Below are 20,886 nucleotides of genomic sequence, written 5' to 3'. Positions count from 1 at the left end.
ACTAAAATGCAGTCCATACAGCATAAAGTAATAATAAACTTTATGAAAGAATGTTGGGAAATCAGAATAAATGTTAAACCACTGTCACATCATGCTCATGAAAATATTCATATATGTGATTATCCAATGGGTGTAATATGTTGCTTTGTTATTCATTAAATTACATGCCACAACCATTTAATTTAGACGTGTTTGAGCTAATAAATATTGTATAATATTGTCTATTGTATTTTCTCAAAATAACTGATGAGGCAGATTAGAACCCCCCGCCCCCCCCCAAAAAAAAAAAAAAAAGAAATTAAAATTTTGCTCCCTTACGTAAATGCATAATGTTCGGATCAGAGTGATTTGAAAGGTCCGATTCAAATTAAAAGGGCAGGTGCCCGTATTTTAACATCCAGTACTTAGTAAGATCTCGCACTTGACAACTATACTGGTTTCCTGTTCAATATTTGTGTAAGGACCTAACATAGGTGCTTATCAAAACCAGACGACTTGACGACAACCAAGTTTCAAAATGGTGGGTAAATCTGAATGATTTTTTTGTTTTTACAATGGTAATAATCAAGATTTCGATAATTTTATGAACAGTGTATATAATTCTGACCCTTTTAAATTAGGTTTTATTGAATGATCAATCATTTTTGACAGAGTAATTTGATACAAATCAAATATTTTATCATATGCTCAAACATTGTCATTAAGGTACGAGGACACAATTAATTTCGTAGTGCATTTCAACAGACCCATCTTGACATATAAAAAAATTTCACCGCTTCAAACTCATTCAAACTTCACCATTAAAATGTACCCAAAAAAATAGGACATAAAAAATATAAAAAGAATATAATTAGACATTTCACGAGAAGTGTTTTCAACTTGTCAATTTTCTAAATACATCTTATTTACCACATTAAACCTTTTTAATACTTAAGCCCATAGTTAGGACACAAAAAGATTTTACAAGCAGCTATTTATACACTGACATTTATTTGAAAAAGATATAATAAGCTATTCAAACATCTAAGAGTAAGATGTAAGTTGAATTTCATATCCATTCTCCTTAAATAACTACAGTTTAAAAAACAAATAGAAGTAATATTGATAATCAACCTAGGTATTTTATTTGGGACATTGAAAGGAATCCTAAAAAAAAATTGAAAAGCTTAGGGAATAAATAAACTTCATGCTAATGTTCTCTTTTCTCTAATTAGGGAATACTTTGGCTGGTACATGTGAGAAGATTAATTTTCATAATCATGTGTTCAGCTGACAAAATGTTCTATGCAATCGATGTCAACATTCAGTAAAATCATTGTAAAATAAATGTGATTTTATCAACGATAAATACATGTACATAATGTACAGTTGAAATAATATGTTCATATTGTTTAAAAATTATCATTTTTTTTCCTGTTTGGCTTTTTTTGTTATTTCTTTTACATGTTTTTTTTTCTATTTTTCCCTGTATGAATACATGAAGAATGCATCTTGATTTAAGTAGATTGCACTGAAGGTAAAAACAAAGAAAAGTAAATAAAATGTAAATATTTGATCAATAGATAATGACGAGTAGAAATAGGAAAACAATTTGCATGAAATTTTTTTTTGGGTGTTGTTTTAATATGTACAGTCTATCCTGTGAAGCATCCCATGCATCATCACGTTCAGAACTGTGACGTCAATGACATTATTGCAGAAAAATCGACTTGCTGAATGTGTAGACAACAGTTGCTAAGCCTAGATATAGGCTCCTGGCAAAATATGGGAATATGAAAAGCCTATTTATTGGCTCTTTGGCATAGTAAGGATTAAACTACTTTCCCCCTTTTCGGGCTTTTGAGGAAATGATCTGAAATAATTGAAGCAGATGCCAAAGAGACATAAAAATGGGAAACTGAAGATTTTATTCATTCATCTTGAAAAAAAAAACTTTTTAAAGCTGCATTAGCTGCCAAATTTGTTCAGTTTGATTCTACTGAATTTTGCTGATCCAATGAAATAAGTTTGTAGTAGTGCAATTGAAGCAGTTAATTTCGATAATACCTACAGAATATTGTGAAAACAAAGTTTTTTTAATCAGAGAAGATTGATAGGTCTGATTTCATTATTTTTCGCCATTACTTCCGAAGATTGCCGATAGGACATTCACCAGGGTTAAAAATATTTTAACCTTGGTAAAAAAAAAACAATAACAGACACGCAGGTAGCATGTGTCTTGTTTTTATTTCATTTCATCTATTCCTTGATTAGTTTTCAAATAAGTGATTATCATATTTGAGCCGCATTATATCACAATACATAAATTTCAAAAGGATCCATGGGTTATATTCAAACTTTTTTCTTTTACGGCTTGAGTCCATATTGGTCTTCCTTGCCGTTGAATAACCACTTTCGCTTTGCAATCAGATTTGTTATTAAAGAAGCGACCCTTACAGCACATGCAATAAGGTCACCAGAAGTCACATGCATACGAACTTATCTAGGTCGATTTTTTTGTCTTGCAAGACAATAAATATATAGACACCTATTTCATGTATTTAAAGCATTTTATTTGTGGATATCAAATGAAATTGTTCAAGAAAAGTACAATTTAGTTGAAATAATTCAAAGTTAAGGCATATTTCAACAGAACCAAATTTTTGAATTATGAACACCCATTTTATATAAAAAGCAAGTTTATTTAAATATAGTTTATCATTAGCTAAACCATAAATTACATGACAGTCAAATAACCTACATGTAAACAATCTGATTACAGACGACATAACTGCTTTTCCTTTAAGCCCATCAGGATTTTTTTAGTTTTCAAAGTGGAGTACATTTTTTGGCATTAAAGAAACATAGCTGCACAGTAAGCTTAATGATAAATTGATACTTACATCTTTAAAGGCAACTTTAAACATTGTTGACAGTTGTCACTTGGATTGTTTGTTGTTCCAAATTAAGGAACTGGAAGACACATCAAAATATATGTGAGTGTAGAAAGAGGAAACAAGCATTGATGATATGAAAACATATGGCAGGATGATAATATGAGGCATTTGTAACCTGAAAGAGTACAAGATGAATATATTACTAAAAAATAACAGACCTAACAAAATCACTTGTTGAAATGATTATATCTATATATATATTAATATGGGGCCTAGGTGGTATCTATGAGTTGGAAAAGGGAAAGAAACAAGTTTGGTGTTGCCAGTTTTGAAACTGCTGAAAATTCAAACTTTTTTCACCAAATGATTACTTACTTGGCATTTTTCTGTAGCTTGGAAGCTCATTTTCAAGTTGAACCATGCAGTTGGGATGCTAAGGCAACAGAATTGGTGATATTTCAGGAAATTCGGCTGTTCCATACAAAATCAACAACAACCCAGACTGGAAAAGCCGCTGTCTCTGTGAAATCTTGCCAATTTACTGTGGAAATACTGTTTGGAACCTCTCTACTCCTTGGTTCGCTAGAAGATTGGCCCAGATGATGTCAAGCTTTCTGGTCATTGTTGTTGATTTTGTATGGAACAGTCGAATTACCTCCAATATGCCAACTCCCTTGCATGAATATCACCAATGCATAGTTCAACTTGATGATAGGCTTCCAGGCTACAGAGATTGAAAAATGCCAAGTTAGTGGTTTTTTGGTGAAAGAAGTTCTAATTTTCAGGAATTTTGAAAAGTGGTTGGACAAAACTGATTTCTTGTCAAGTAAAAACAGCAAACTCACTAATTCGCTTTACAAGTAATCACCTGGACTGTGTAATGTCAAATAGGAAAACCAGGTATGAAATGTTTGACATTCACCATTAATATTTTTTTTTTACAATTCATATTTTTGAAATGGTAGTATGATCTCCTGAGTGGGAGGATGGAAAACAACCTCTGAAAGCAGGATATTTGATCCTCCCAGCAGGAGGTTCACATGTATGCAAACTGAATTACAGTATTATTGGTTTAAAATTTTGCATGTAATTTATCATTTGTGGAAATATACTTTGTAGACAATTTATAGAAATTGTTTGTTTTTTAAGGCCTAAATAAACCTAGCAGACCATATCTAATTATTTCAAAATCAGTTAACTATAATGCAATACTGTTATTTTTATTACAGTTTATTTTATAACTCAATTAGTGGTCTCAGATAACTTTGCAAATTTGGACTATTCTGCCATCTTAACGTCTCTATCTCTTTTGGATTTCTCTGAAAGGAAATGAAAATGTTTTATTTCATAATTCGTTATTCATTGTATTGGTAGTGATATTAACTTCATTGTTTCCAAATGAAATAAATTATCATGTCTTTTTTTACTACTGTATTTACATGATAATGTTATATATTGGTAGATAAAAGTTTTGTTTTTGTATGAAATTTTTCAGTCCTCAAAAGGAACAACAATAAAAGAAGCTCTTGCCAAGTGGGTAAGTATAATTATTTTTAAAATTTGCCCAGGAGGGGAGTAATTATCTAACTGTGAAATGATTCATAATTGTGTCAATTCTTTATTGGCTATAGTTCACATACATGTACTTTGTCTGAAAAATGTCCCTGCCATATGTGACACATAATGTACCATTATCTAATTTTATCACACTAAACTAAGTTATAGACTTTTAGTTTGTGTATACATGTATATCATTGACCGGTCACACCATTCTGTTATAAAACACTAGTGCACTTCTTTAAAAATGTGCTATGATCAGTGCTTTTACTGGCCAATGAAAAATCAAAAATGAAACATTCAAGTCTTAAATAAAACACTGTATATGTATTTGTGTTGTAATATCAAAATCTTATAGTGAGGATTTATCTCCAACTTAAACTTGTATTAGGTGTATATTCATACAATGTCTCTGAAATTTTGTGATAGAGGACAAGGTTGCAATATTGAATATTTTTGGTTTAGAAGTGCTAATGCTAACTCTTTTATTTTTTAACAATTTTATTCAGATTAATGTTGTATATTTTTGCTAGGCAGAGAAGAATGAATGTAAACCAGAAGAATCAAAAGAGGTCAAACTTTTTGGTCAGATTCCACCTATTGAAAAAATGGATGCATCTCTATCCACTTTATCATGTTGCGAGTAAGTACAATTAGTTATATTGTTCTCCATAGAGAAGATAAATTGCTGCTAATGCACCTAACACTATCAATTAGGTAAAATCTTTCATGTTAATATACTTGTACATGTAAGGTTAATGGCAATGAATATAATCCATTTGATTTTTATAGTATAATGACCAAAAAAAATCATCAAAAATAAGATTTTTGTCAAAATTCAAAATGAATTTGGCTAACGCATTTTTAATATCATATGTTGTCATGAATCATTTACTCAAAAGATTCATTTAGAAATAAAGTTTTCAAATACCCCTGATGCAAAATGTTATGGTAAATGGTTTCAAAGTTCTGACAAAAATCTGATTTTTAAAGAATTTTTTTCTTTTTGTTTTTTGGGTGTCACAAATGTTTTTGCTCTGCATATCAGTATACTATCATTATTATTATATTTCAAAGAAACATCACACAGTTATTTATTGATATTTGAGTACAACAAGATTTCATTAAGAATTATATGGTTTCCAACAGGAAGACTTACTAGAGATGGTGAAACATGTACATATATGAAGCTAGTGCATGGGAAAAATTGCACCACCATGTTTCATATTTTTTAAAACAAATTGAAACATATGATGAAGACAAGTGGCAAAAATATGTTTTTATACTTTTAAAAACACATGAAATCATATGTTTTAAAAAATTACATGAAAACCATACTCTTTTTGTATGTGAAATCCTATTGAAGACATAAAAATACAATATACCTTTTATATCATTGTTTTTCATGGATTAGTTAGTCAGAAACATAAGTTTTTCACGGTGGTCCTAAACATATAGTAAACATATGTTTTCCAGATGTTTTCAAAATATAAGAAAAACAAATGTTACAATTTTTCCTGTGTACATATACATGTTACTAATTCATTATCCCATCCATAGATTAATACACATTACTAATTCATTATCCCATCTATAGATTAATACACGTTACTAATTCATTATCCCATCCATAGATTAATACACGTTACTAATTCATTATCCCATCCAAAGATTAATACACGTTACTAATTCATTATCCCATCCAAAGATTAATACACGTTACTAATTCATTATCCCATCCAAAGATTAATACACGTTACTAATTCATTATCCCATCCATAGATTAATACATGTTACTAATTCATTATCCCATCCATAGATTAATACATATTACTAATTCATTATCCCATCCATAGATTATTCTCATCACAATGACAGTTAACTGATCTAATTGATCTACATTTATTATATGATATATATATGCTAATATTTGCCTATGTATAACGGTTACCTTGAAAAGTTACTGAATAGAATGATGTCATCTCAATTAAATAGGTATGAAAATACTTATTTTTTGTTTCTTTTAGGAAGCTTTCATTATCAACGAACACAATTGAAAAGATTGCTAACTTGAATGGCTTAAGTAAGTACATATATACACAAACAAAATACATTCAAGTCAATCATCTAAATAATCACACAAAAATCATTCAGAATCAAGTATTTTTTTAAGAACACAGGATACCTGGTAGGAATCACATGACCTGTTGATATATGTCACATGGCAATAGACACAATATTATAGAATATTTATATATTAAATTGCTGATGTATTTCATTGTTTCTGCATTATTTTGACTACTTCTAAGTATACCAGTCAGACAAACAGCCAATTATTAGTGGTCTTGGATCTGCATGCTCATTCAACCAGACAAAGGGTGCACTATACAGTTATATTTAGGGGCATTGTTTTGTACAGGTTTTGATCAACTGTCATAATATTGTTGCCATTTTGTTAAATGTATGTCTTTTATCACTACTCTGTTGTACTTTCTCCTTGAGAGCCCTTAATTGGTCAAATAAACTTATATTCCTTGTACAAAAATTTGACCCAGCCTAATTTTGTGAAACTTACATTGAAAAGTTGGACTTTGGTGGATAATGATTATCATACAAAGACTGATGTTATAGATGCGATATTTAAATGAAGAAAGGTACATGTATCTGGAACAATTCAGTCCCCTCCAGTATTAGGTTTTCTCCTCAGCATCACTACTGACTTTCAAAATACCTATAAATTTCACACGAAGTTTAAGAACTTAAACTGCAAGAAAATGAATTGAAAGGGTGTTATTATTATGACCTATATCCCACATCCTCATTGCATGCTTTCTACCCATTGCAGTTTCTAAGTATCTGATATTTTATAAAACTTAGTATTTGGATGTTAGCTGATTTGTACTAAAACTGTGTAATATATTTTTCAGTATGTTACTATGATGACTGGTTTTTATGACAGTATTCACTGATGCACTTATCAGTTTATTATTTGAACCTCTACACATCCAGGATTAGAAATATGTGTACTTTTTAAAAAAAAACCACTTAATTTTGAACCACTATCAATCCACCAATCAATCAAATCAATCCACCAATCAATCAAATCAAATCAATCAATCAACCAAGTAAGTACAAGGTTATCACATCAAGACTGAATAAGATTCTTAAACTTGTATGACAGATCTTAAACACATCTTTAATTAATATCAATTGTTAGGTAACAGCAGACTATTTTAATGCCTATAGATTGACTGGCATTAATAGCAAATTAGATGATTTATTACATGTATGTTTGTAATTTCTGATTCTTGTGAGACATTGACAATTATTTTTACCCAATTCATTTTTATTTAATTGTAGTGCTTCCAACTATGAATTCAAGTATAAAGTGTAATTATAAGAAGACTTTTAACTTTTTCCTGTATTTTTTTTCCAGAAAATCTGAAGATTTTGTCATTGGGCAGAAACAATATAAAATCTTTGACAGGGCTGGTAAGTTATCTACTTTTTCATTAACACTGGTTAAAGAATGTAGGCAGCATTAATAAATATTATAAGTAATGGACACTTTTGAAAATGGATCTACTCTGACAGAGTAGTGAAATTCCTTAAGGTCTATTTCACATATCCAATACATGCACTATGACATATTTTTTGAAAGAAATGATGATCAGAGTACATGTATTAGTTTCGTAAAGAAGTTTTTCAAATGGAACAGAGCACATTTTATATTTTTTTTTATTAACCTAATGATCTTCTTGTATGGCATGTTCAGTGTGAGAAAAAGGAAGATTATTTGGTAAATTACTTGTAATTTTAAATGTTCTAGTCTCTACATTGATTGCTTCATCTATCACAATTTAAATTTTACGCAGCAACACATACTGTCATAATCAACTTATTGGTAAAATGTCTTTTTGTAACTTGCATGCAGACACTTTCATTGCATTCAAAATATGGTTAGAAAATAACAAATTCAAGGCATTTTCAGACATTTTCAAGAAACTGAATTAAATAGAAAATATAAATTATTTACAAAAGCAACATAGAATGATCAAATACTATAGTATCTGATTATTTTTTTATACTTTTTTTGATACATATTTTTGTATTATGTAATTTTTATATTTTGACAGGTTTATTGACTGCTCTTATTTAGGAATTCTTAAGGAATGAAATTATATTGAACTGATTTATTTACTTACATTCAAAGTGATATCCTCTGAACTATTAATTTTAATTTCATTTTGTTAATTTTTTGTATGTTTAATTTAATGTGAAGAAGAACAGTAGCACATTCTTTCATTTTACAGGAAGCAGTTGGTGATACATTGGAAGAGTTGTGGATTTCTTATAACAATATAGAGAAACTAAAAGGAATAAATGTTCTGAAGAAGCTGAAGGTATAATATTTCTATCTTTAAAAGTTGAGTCATGAGTTTAAAGCAATTATTCTGTACATTTGTGTTCTCAAATTCTGTATATAATGATTTTAACTTTCATTTTGCAACCTGAAAGAATCTGAAAGTAGTAGGCTTGCATAGTTAGTTACATTTGATAATTTTGTTATACATGCACCATAAAAAAGAACTGTCAGTCATTTAGTATTTCTTGGGTAAATTAAAATTTTATTGATTTCTAATAAATTATTAATACACTTTCTACCACACCTTAATAATGTCATGCATATTTATATGACATATCATTTACTATCAAAGTTTTAACTTAAGAAAGGGTCTTAATCCTCCATACAGATTTAAGTAGCACTCCAGCTAAGAACCATGCAAAATGTGATACATGGTTGGAAAGCCTACATATTTTTATTTTTGATATCTTGTTTAAAATGCTTTAGTAAACAGAAATTAACATTTGGTTTTTCATATAACCTATGCTCATAGGAGATAAAAATTGTATAGAATGCACTGTAGAATTCAAAAGTAAGGGATACAACTCTGTAAATGACACTAAAATACAATAGAATCTATTGGATTTTGAATGTTGATTTTACAAAGAGCAGGCAGATTTGAATGAATAATTACACATTTCATAATAAAGACCCGTAAAACAACTTTATTACAAAAATAAAAATATGTAGCCTTTTTTGGGGTGTATCACATTTTTCAGATTTTGCATGATTCTTACAAAGACAGCTACTTAACATGTTTAATTTTTTCAGGTATTATACATGTCAAACAACTCTGTGAAAGATATGGGTGAATTCTCTAAACTTGTAAGTACTTGTGTATTAGTTAATTTTTTGTGGTATTTGATCCCTCGGATCAAAGTACATTATATCACCTGTCCATGCCTGGAACTTCCCAACTACTTCTAACTCTACAGAGAAATATAGTCCAAAAGTAATTTCTTTTATATCCTTCAATGCCTCTTTTATATCTAGTAAGTATGTTTCTGGCTGTTATTCAGCTCAATGATTTATTATTCTATTGTTTCTGCAAAATAAAATTAAGATCTAGTCTTCAAATCAATTGAAGATTTGAGGGACTCCTTTTTGGCCTTGAAAGATATTTAGTAATAATATTCATTTTGGGTATGTAGTTCTTGCAGTAATGTCTCAAGAAATATTTAAGTGTTATGCATGTATCATTTAACACACTTATCAATCAAAATCTGCAGCCCTTTTCACAAAAAATTGTAAGAATAAAATTAGTCGTAAGTTGTGACATCACAATACTTAACTCTATTATGACATCATAACTTTTTTTACACTTAAGATTTTTAGTAAAAAGGACTGCTGAATCCTATCATTGATAAACAGAAGGTGAATAGTGATGATTTTAACCAAATAAAATTGGCTGCAATGGTGGGAAAATTCAAATTGATAAAAAGTAGTTAGGGAAATTAATTTGTTTTTTCATTGAGTTAACAGGGAAACAATCTAGACTTTGACAGTGCTTGAGCCAAAATGGCAATAAAATATTTATGGTAGGCACAAAAATCTAGGGTAGGTAAGGTAGCATGAAATGTATATTATTTTTTGGCCTAAGGTGAGATTGGTTTTATTAGAGTATAACTACAGTGTATGATAAATACTCAGTTAAAATAGTTTTTGAACATAAATGCAAATGAACCTTTGGACAGATTTTTAAGTTTGGGAAAAAGGTGAAATGGAGTAAAATTTGTAAATGTGTGTGAAGTTGGGTATTTAAATGTTGTTTTACAGAAATTCAATTTCTACATAAAAAAAAACAATTCTAAATGATATGGGAAACACCAATGTAGGATTAGTTTTATTTAGGATGATGTTTCCTTTGAAAGTTTGTTCATGCTACAATTTTCACTGGAAGCAAAAACCTCCAGTGTGAACTTTTATTTCAGATTATAATTACTGCATAGTTTACTAGACTTGTTTTGTTCAATGTTTTTCTGTCATTTACATTTTTTGTGTTACTATTCTTTCTTATGATCCAAGAAATATCTTGACCTCTTGTCTGTTGTCTAGATTTAGGATTAATGTAAAATTGCGTTCTAATGTGACCATTTGTGAATTTTTGTCTTGTATTTTTTAAAATTCCTTAAAGTCCAAACACGTTCATCAAGAAGGATCCACTAAAGCCAACATTAAAAAGTCCAGCATACCCTCAGTTATATAAGTACTTTATAGAACTTTATACCATTTCTAGAAGTAAAAAAATTTCTGAACATTAAGAATATTTTGATTATATGTAACAAATCTTTATGTGCACTTGATTATTATTCAGAGCAAATGAAATGTGTCTTCTTTTTCTAGGCTGATCTACAATTCTTAGGAGAGCTGGTTTTTATTGGTAGGTATCATGAAAATGGTGCCAATTTCTATTTAATTGTAGGCTTGAAAGAACCAAGCTTACAATAGCTAGTTTATTTTGGTAGGTATGACCAAAGCTGGAATTTCTATTTTTTTGTAGGCTTGTTAATACCATGCTTACAATATTTGTTGGTAGGTATTAAGAAAATTGGAATTTATTTGTATTATAGGAATGCCAATACCATGCTTGAAGTAGCTGGTATATAGGGGTAGGTATCAACGAAATGATTTTCTTATATTGTAGATTTGTCATGCTAGCATGGTATGATTTGATGATTTGTTGATTGTATATGTTTCATACCATGCATAAGACAGGTATAAAAAATTTGTACCTTTATCTGATGAGCTTATTACAAGCTTGAATAATGTTGGTAGGTAGTATAGTAGAAAAGATGTGCCATTTATCATTTTAGGCTGATCTGCCATGCTTAGCAGAGCTAATATTTGTTGGTAGGTATAAATATTGATCTCTTAGTGTTTTAGAAGCATTTTTTATGGAAAATTTGAAACAGCATAGTTTTAATAAACTTTTCTCGAGTCAGTACACTATTATCAGCCCTGGAATGGAATTTCTCTGGATCATTGCTATACCAATTTCTGAAAATTTAGGTTGTCCTTAGTTAATGATCTGATTATATGTAAAGTTAGTTACATAAGCTCATTTCCTTAGTATATAGTCACTACCTTAAATATCATAATAAAAGATTCCAGATAATCTATACATGTATTTCCAGTCACTTCACCCAGTACTAAGCATTGACTTTCTTACTTAATAAGGGTTTATAATACATAAATATATAAACTAATTTTAAGCAGATCCAAGGGGTGGCCTGACCCTCCATTCAAGTTTAAAATTGTTTAACAGTTTTATCATTTTTGTATGGTTTGACATGAAAACTTATAATTCAATGCAAAGTCGTTATATAGCATTGCATTATTTAAACAAACAGAATATAAATCCTCTTTTTACACATTTTTACACACAAAAAAATTGGGCTCCCCCTTTGGAAAATCTCTGCATCCTCCATTCAGTATAATACAAAAATTTGGCAATTTACAAACTTAAGCTTCCAACTGAAACATATCATAAGACTGACTTGTTTATGATGTTAGTGGGTTGTCATTTTACTTTGTATTATAAGTGATATGAGTTTTGTCTGAGAAAATCATAAATATCTAACAAGATTAACTTTGCTTATACATTTTTTTGTATATAAATTGGAATACCAGCAGCTGGATGCCTATTATAAATCCCATACTTGAGAATGCTTCAGTTTCCATATGATTAATTCAATTAAATTGTTAGAAACTGAAATGGATTTTGATGGATCTTTTAGATATGATTTTTTGGTATATACTTGTATAACTCAGCCATTCAAGAAATGCAGTCATTGTCTAATGCTCATAAACAGAGATAATTCAACTGAAGGGTTTGCATGTTTGTAGTCTCAATAGACACCTAGGGATGACAATTATTATTTATTTTTAAAGATAGTCTGTGTAATTTGTTTTAGCTTCTCTTACCCATCTCTAGCAACTAAAAATAGATGAAGTTAGACTGCAAAATGAATAGGAATAAGGACGAGAAAAGTCAGTTTGTTGTATTTTTATCACGTTGACACCGTTTTTTTTAACTGTTAAAAGGAAGTATGTTTTTCTAAAGCCATTTTGTTGACTTATTTATTGTACAAAACTTTTACCTGTAGCTTGGGTTAAATATTTTGGTTTTAACTCTCAAAAGTAACTTATTGTGATATTTTTTTTATATCTGAAATTACAATACATAATTTTGCAGGTAATCCATTAGAAGAAAAACTGAGTGGAGAAGGTAATTGGAGAGATGAAGCATCTAAGAAACTTCCTAAGTTAAAAAAATTAGATGGTAAGTAATGAATTAAGGTTACAGGAAATGTATTGGCTAAACATGGATTCTAATCTCTTATAAATTGAGTTTCATAGGTTATTCTTCTTTGTGTATTTTGTTGCCTTAATTTACCAGAGGTAGGGGAGCTAGTTAAACCCTAGATATGCAACTGCATTAGCATCATTACATTACAATTCTGTATCTTCATCAGTCATAATCCTTCTGCAGTCAAGGCCTGTTGACTAATTAGGTCAGTTTATATTATTTTTGTTTTCCTTTGTTTTGGGTATAATATGGGGCCTGTTTTGCTGAATCAGTATATATGTTTCAGGGTCAGTAGAAAGCAGACTATGGGTGTTGGTAGTTTCTCACTACCCACTGAAGGCCCGAAGATGGTTTGACTATGTTTTTTTTTTTTTAGTCTGGTAGGGTTGTTGTCTCTTTGACACATTTCTTCTTCTTTATGCATATACTATTGGCCCTCTTACAAGTATTCATGACATGTAATAAAATGAGAAAGAATATAACAAAACGTATTAAAAATAACAATAATTGTTAGCAATATTTTGTTGATGTCTATATTGTTGCTGTTTTTTTTAAGGTGTTCCAGTGATCAGAGATGAAGAGGAAGGAGATGATAGCTAAAAACAAAGGGAAACTGAAAAATAAAAAGAAAAACATTTACATGAAGGAGAGATGCTGCCTCCATATAGACTACAGAATGTGATAAACACTATCTGTAATATAACTGGACTCATGTAAAATAAGCTCTTTCCACACATCATTTAGTCATTTCTGTATTGTTTGTTTGTAGATTTGCCATGGACATGTTTAAACTTTTTCTTTAAATTTTCTGAATAGTTCAACATTAATAATGTACTTCAATACAAAGATCCATTTAAGATGAGATGCCCTCAATTTAATCATAGTGTCATGTGGATAAAACAAGGTTTTTAACGATCATTCAAGACAACTGATGATGTCATTCTCCTTTATGTAATACCAAATTAATCTGGTTTTTGAAACAGTGTTTATCAACTAGATTTAAGGATGGATATATTTTCAAGCTGTATTTCTATGATCATAATGTATTAATGTCTTTTGAATGGTTATTAAGACAAGTTATTGGTAACATTCCGTCCATTTTAAATATATTTTGTTGAATTAATTAAAAATGTAAAACATTCTGTATTTGTACTTTGTAAATAGTCTGTAAAATATCTTCCATTTGTGGTATGACAGTTTGTGGTACAATTTCAAAAAGATCCAGCACCTTTTGGCAGAAATAAGGGCAAAAATTAAGAATTTTACACCATAAAGTAACTAACACTGAGAAAATTTTCAATCTTTCTGTCATGTCTTTTGTGAATTCCTGACAGAAGAACACCTGATTACCTGCGTTGGAACAAACATTTATTGACAATTAGAATGCACTCATTTAATTACAAAACAAGCCATCGTTCAGTTTTCGAAACTAAGGCAGCAGTGAAGTAACATATGAACATAGAGGAATTCACATGGAAAATAAAGGCTTTTTTAGGAATTCCCTTTGAATTTCAAGTTGCACCTTGTAGTACATTTTCAAACAGCACCATTCACTTCTAGTCAAGTTATTGTATGGATATCATGAAAATGCATTTTTCTGATCCCTGATTACTTAGTTTAGGTCACAACCCCAAAGTGTATTCCAGTCTTCCTTTTTGTGGTATGCTTGTGGTGCAATTTCAAAGAGATTCACATTTACATTCAAGTTATATATGGGACGCCAAAATGTCTATGAATGCTGGGAGATGACAACAGAATTATAAAAATTATCAGACCACAAAAGATGAGGTTACGTAAGGCACCAACCATTTTTATCTTGGGGGGGGGGGGGCTGGGATAGTTTTGAAAAAAATATTAATTTCACTTCTTTGAAGAAATATAAAAAAAAAAATTTTCTGTGGCAAGAAAAGGATAAATGAAGTTCCTCAATGGTAGAAAAATAAATAATGTTGTATTCTGTTTTTCATAAAAAAAAGTTTAGGTAGAAAAACAAATTTAAAAGAAAAGAAAAGGAGAGGAATGTACATATGGTGAATGTATGATAAACTACCATTCAGCATGTTTAATAACAAGTATGCATGAAGAAGTACGTAACAAAGGTCTTTAAAATGAATATTTTAGGGATTATATAGTGGCAACATTCATCATGTTATATAATGAGCAACTAAATGGATATCAATATCCAGAGACTTGTTTTACATGTATCTAGCATGTTAAACTATTAGAAAGATGCACAAAATACTCCAACTACCATTAGACCTGATAACTAATTCAGATTTTATTTCCATCCGAGAAAAGTTTAGAATACCAGGCCGTCCGATTATTTCCCATTGTGGAAATTCCGTACACTTCTTGACTAATTTTTGCTTCCTATATTTAAAAGCGAAGGAACTTGTGTACATAAGACATGTACTATATGACAACAAATTTCCTATGTTCTTATGATATGACAAGCATGTATACAAGCATGTTCAGTGATTCAACTAATTAAGGTAGCTGAAAAAGTTCATCTTGAAATGAAAGAAGAATATGCTACTGTGAAAGTATTGTTCGCTGGGTACCAATTTTGTGGTTTTCGTGGGAAGGCCAAACCACTTAATTTAGTTCCAAACGAAAAAGAGATTTCAACTGAAGTGTATACTGAAAAATCTCACAACCACGAATTCAATAATCCACGAACTTGTGTTTCTTTCCTAATCCACAAAAATTGGTATCCACGAATAAAAGTACTTTCACAGTATACTTTTGAGCAATGATAATTTACTCCTTATATTAGAATTAGTTCTTTATATGATGGGCCATGGGGACAGTCCTTAGCCCTGACATATGCGACATACAAGCGTAAGTAGCGTAAGAACTTACTAACTTTATAGTCGAAAAGTTCTTAAACAAGCACATCATAATTAGTTCAGAGATGATGGCTTAATTATCATTAATGGGTCTTTGATCAGCTTCCAATGTTATTTAATATTACTAAAAAGAACCTGGACTACTCAAATTTACTTATACGTTATTTCAGTCCTCAGTGAATTTCCTAGAGAAAGTGCAATTAAATCCAAATGGAATAGGGTGAAACCTTACGACACTTACGACTTAACAGTAGTCCAATGTGCTTAGTGCATACCCTCAACAGGTTAAATTCATTAAAAAGTAACTCGACTGCAAAATATACAGCTTGTTCTGCCCACTAGCAAGTGAAACTGTTCTCCATTAAGACCGCCGCCTCAATGATTGCGAGCTGGAAACCGGAAAAGTTACCCAGGCTGCAATAGAAATGCATATGGAGCACTACAACCTTCATATTTTGGAAGGAATTGTAACATCCACGAAAATGGAGAACTCTTTGCTCCCAAAACAATCTAGTCATAGAAGGTACGACATTCCCGTTCCCTCACAGGATATATACAAGACAACCTGGGTATCTCAAGAAATGAAAACTAGAAACCAGATAGACCACATAACAGTCGCTAGGAAATGGAGAAAGAGCATAACAGACATTAGAGCTTATCGAGTTGCTGATATAGCATCCGATCATCAACTTGTGGTGGCTAAATTTAAGATCGAGATAGCCATGGCAACCCCAAAAGATCAGATTAGAAGGCGAAAGTATAACATAAGGAAGAGGCGCAGTAGACAAACAATGGGAGAGAGTAAAATCCACATATAACACCACATGCCAAGAAGAACTTGGATTCTCAAAGAAGGAACACACGTCATGGTTATCTGAAGATACAATCGAGATAACTGAGAAGTATAAATCTGTTAAGATACAACTTGACCAGGTCAAGACAAGATTGCAGAAAGAATGGTTGACGAGGGAACACATAAGCATTAGGGAAGAAGTAAAGAGAAACACCAGACAGGATAAAAGAACATATATCAACGAGCTCGCTTCGAAAACAAAGAATGCAATGGGCAAAAATGACACCAAAACTGTGTACAGCATCACGAAGGATGAAATCATAAAAGCCCTATGGAGAGTCAAGACCGGAAAAGCACCAGGGCCGTACTAAATCTCCATCTGAGGTCTTGAAGATCAACCTTGAAATTACCTACAACATCTTGATTGATTGATTGATTGTTGGGGTTTAACCTCCGAGCAGCAATATTTCAGCCATATCCAGGCGATGAACATGAAATAGATGATAAAATTAATATGAAATGATGATGAAATGAAGAATGAGATGGGACACAAGGATAATGTTGTCGACAAATTTTGATTGCCACTGGAAATTGGGAGGGGTGAGTAGGGTCGGGCAATTTAGCCTTCTGTGACGGAGATGGTTCCAATGGTTCCTACTCCGGTAGAATACCACAGAAGGGTAATTTAACTTGCGAGGAACGTGGCACCTTTCCCAACACGTTGCACCACTATGGTTTGCAGTAAGGCTTTCCGTATTTTGGCCTGACAAACCAAGCATGTAAAATACCAGGTTTATCCCATTCGACCGCCTGAAGCACACAACCCAGTTGCTCTGTGGGCAGAGCGAGCGCCCTAGCACCCCCAACGCCTGGATACTATTTAGTCGACCTGAGCAATAGCCAGAAACTGCAGAGGAATTCAGCTACTCACCAGATTCCGATGAGGCCGATCATGTATTGACCCAATTGCCGCGTTACGGGTCATCACGGAGCAGTCAATGGCAAGCCAAAGTGGACAAAAAACAATATTTTGTAATAATAAATTTTTAATATTACAAAATCATTTTTGAATATTAGAAAAGATTTTTGAATATTAAAAAATCATTTTTTAATATTAAAAAAGTGTTTTGTGATATAAGAAATCTAATTTGTAATATTAAAAAATATTTTTTTAATATTAGAAAATACTCATTTTTGTCCACTTTGGCTTGCCATAGCAGTATATAGAATATGGCAATCACCCCTCTACATCAACTTCGTGGACTTAAAGAAGGCCTCCGAAATAGTTGACAGAAATATGCATTCAAAGGTACTGTGACACTATGGAATCTCTGTTACATAGTAAAGATTACCCAACACCAAATGCCAAGTCATCCACAATTCAACTCTCTCACATCCTTCAATGTACATACAGGAGTACGCCAAGATTGTCTCCTGTCGTCCATTATTTACGATGTAAGTGTGGAAGCATTTTAATTAGATATAATATACAATCATGAATTTACTCATAGATTGCTTCTTGCCTAATTGATCTTGCTAGAAGTACGATGTATACCAGGTGATAAATCTAGATCACGTATAATTGATTGTGACGTAGGCTGCGTCACTGCACTAGTCCCAGACTTTATCATGCTACCGCAGGGGGAAGCTTCCCGGCCTGCACGAGTCCCAGACTTTCTCATGCTATTGCATAGGAAGCTTTTTTTGTTATTTTGTACTCCTTACCAGATATTTACTAGCCTAGTTTTAGCTATTTGATATATAGACATGTTATAAATCCATAGCCACATCAGTTTCAGAGAAGAAACATTATTTTGGTCAACAAGAATTGACAAATTTTATATGCGTCTAAATACAACAAACGGATGTGAACAAAATCCTGACTTCGAAATTCCCGTCCCATTTTATTTAAAAAAAAATTAGGAGCGGAAGGGGATGTAAATCTAATTAATTTTATTTTGGTCTTAACAAGAATAGAATATCTGATGGAACTGAATCTTTTACTCTTGATATTTATATAGACGTTGCGCATGGAGTGTAACGTCAAAAAGATACGTGACGTTTCTTCTAAAAAGAGATTGTACTAACGGTATGTTTTTGCTTTGATATTGAAATCCTGCTGATTTTGAGTTCAAATATTGAGCGTAGCTCAAAATGCATTTGAAAATGAATCGATATTTTTGGGTTAATTAAATCATCATAGATTCACAATATGCGGGAAAATTTCGAATCTACTAACAAACAACATAAGAAAGTAATTCAAAAATCCATCCATGCATATTCCATGCTATTTAATAATAGTTTTTGTTTTTATTTTGGAGGGAGGAGGGGTCCTGAAACAAAATTTGTTTGCCCTTAATCTCGATAAAAAATTTAACCCTGAAGAGGGCTTCTGAGGCACGACCCTTATTGTACATCAATCCTTGGCATTCATTTATCAAGTATGTACACGTGTCATTATTTAGACATTTTTTGCGCGAAATTCTGAAAAACATCACCACAGGTACATGTATGCCTACATCTAAGAAGATATTTCTTTACGAAAAGCCATGAAATTAAATAATATCCCCATCAAATCCACCACCCGGGACGCGCCTGCTTTTTTCCCAAGATTTTCAATAGGCGGATAACAAAATTTTGGAGACATGCATTAAATACAAACGTAACGCAGGACTGAAATAAAAAAAAATTCATTCACTCAAAATATAGACGCTAAAGTTTGCATTAAATATTTAAAAAAGACGACAAAAAACTGAAATGCAGACAACAATTAGAACGACAGGACAACTTGGCACATATATTATATCAGAACTGTCATAACTAAAGACATCTACACATAAACGTGAATAACTCACATGTACATCTACGCTCTTCCTGAGCGATGCATCAACGTACTTTATCAGGTAACAGTTTTGATATAAATATGGATATTTTAAGTGTCTACATGTCTTTGGCGTATGTGTAGGTGTATAGTAAATACCAAAGAAATGTTGGAAAATTTACTTAAAATACAAGAACTCAAGCAACAAGATTTTATGCACATAAAAATGCGTAAAACTGAACAAACATTTTGCATTTCTTGACTTTGAAGTATCGAATACATGCAAGGTGTAAATGTATATGTATTGAAGATTTTTACCCAGATAGAGAAAGCAGTCTTGAAAGAACTTTGTTATATAGAACTGTGCTTAATCATTGCATTAGATAAATACCCAGACCCTGGATTTTTTACAGGCAAACAAAGCAAATAGCTTTTAATTTTCCTACATTGAAATAAAAACTGGAGCCAGTAAAAAGCTTTATGCGCGCTTGATATTATAACAGTGTTTCCAACTTTGCCGATTTACATAAGGGAATAAAATGTGTTGGGACATTTATTACAAACAAAATTATCTTGAGACAGTGAGCTACAGGTTTCTATACACTAATACTTATACCAGCTTATTTAAAGCCTCTAATTTTTGTACTAAATTCAACACAAAAGTAAATCATAATGTAAAACAATCTTCTATGGAGGAGATTTATACAGATATTAGAGCAAGCAAATATTAAAAACTTAGATTCAAATGTTAAATCCATAGAAAAAATCTTGTTACAGTGCAGGTAGGGTTTTGGTGTATATTACATGGATGGCCAGATGGTTAATCATGTGACAGTTAGCTAGGTCACATGATACAAGTACAGTAAAAGTTGGACTTGGTCATTTTTGAAGCGATTTTGAAGTGATTTTAAGCGTGATTTTTGTAGTTTTTTTTGTTAAATGCATCCTATAGAAAGAATGAATAAATGCACACTTTCAGTTTCAATAATTTTTTGGTTCAAGCTGGATCTCACAATAAAATAAGTGGCAAGAGTGAAAAAATGGTATTTTATCTACAGAATAGCCTTTCAGGCATTTTTTTTTTTTTTTTTTTTTTTTGCATTTTGTTTACTTTTTAAATTACGAAATTAATGCATAAAATTTAAAATATGAATTACATTATTATACAGTTTCTTCCAAATTTATGATAATTTTTTTTTACCCAATAATTTTAGTAGGTACAAGGCCTTATTGACCTTCATCCTTTTCTTGTGGTGGTTTAAAAACAAGTAAGAAA

At 31.2% G+C, this 20,886-nt stretch overlaps 1 protein-coding gene across 3 annotated transcripts; it reads left to right on the top strand.

Moving 5' to 3' along the window:
* Positions 1-415: 415 nt before the first annotated feature.
* On the top strand, positions 416-14,289 carry LOC148624273 (dynein axonemal light chain 1-like). Of its 3 annotated transcripts, none has more exons than XM_088566910.1 (10): positions 416-520; positions 4,372-4,413; positions 4,967-5,076; positions 6,461-6,516; positions 7,870-7,925; positions 8,747-8,836; positions 9,610-9,663; positions 11,652-11,688; positions 13,034-13,120; positions 13,704-14,289. In XM_088566910.1, the coding sequence occupies exons 1-10, from the start codon at positions 518-520 to the stop codon at positions 13,745-13,747; spliced, it is 579 nt and encodes a 192-aa protein (XP_088423036.1). In that variant the 5' UTR covers positions 416-517; the 3' UTR covers positions 13,748-14,289. The 3 variants fall into 3 exon arrangements, with proteins under 3 accessions (XP_088423036.1, XP_088423037.1, XP_088423038.1); XM_088566911.1 differs by lacking the exon at positions 11,652-11,688 and adding an exon at positions 11,182-11,218; XM_088566912.1 differs by having other exon boundaries at positions 501-557.
* Positions 14,290-20,886: the final 6,597 nt, after the last annotated feature.

This window comes from Perna viridis, chromosome 2 (assembly GCF_037379345.1).
Source record: "Perna viridis isolate PV_CMFRI_1.1 ecotype Kerala chromosome 2, ASM3737934v1, whole genome shotgun sequence".
In the NCBI taxonomy this organism is placed as follows: Eukaryota; Metazoa; Mollusca; class Bivalvia; order Mytilida; family Mytilidae; genus Perna; species Perna viridis.
The sequence above is the reverse complement of the archived record's forward strand: the minus strand, read 5'-3'. Positions and strand labels throughout refer to the sequence as shown.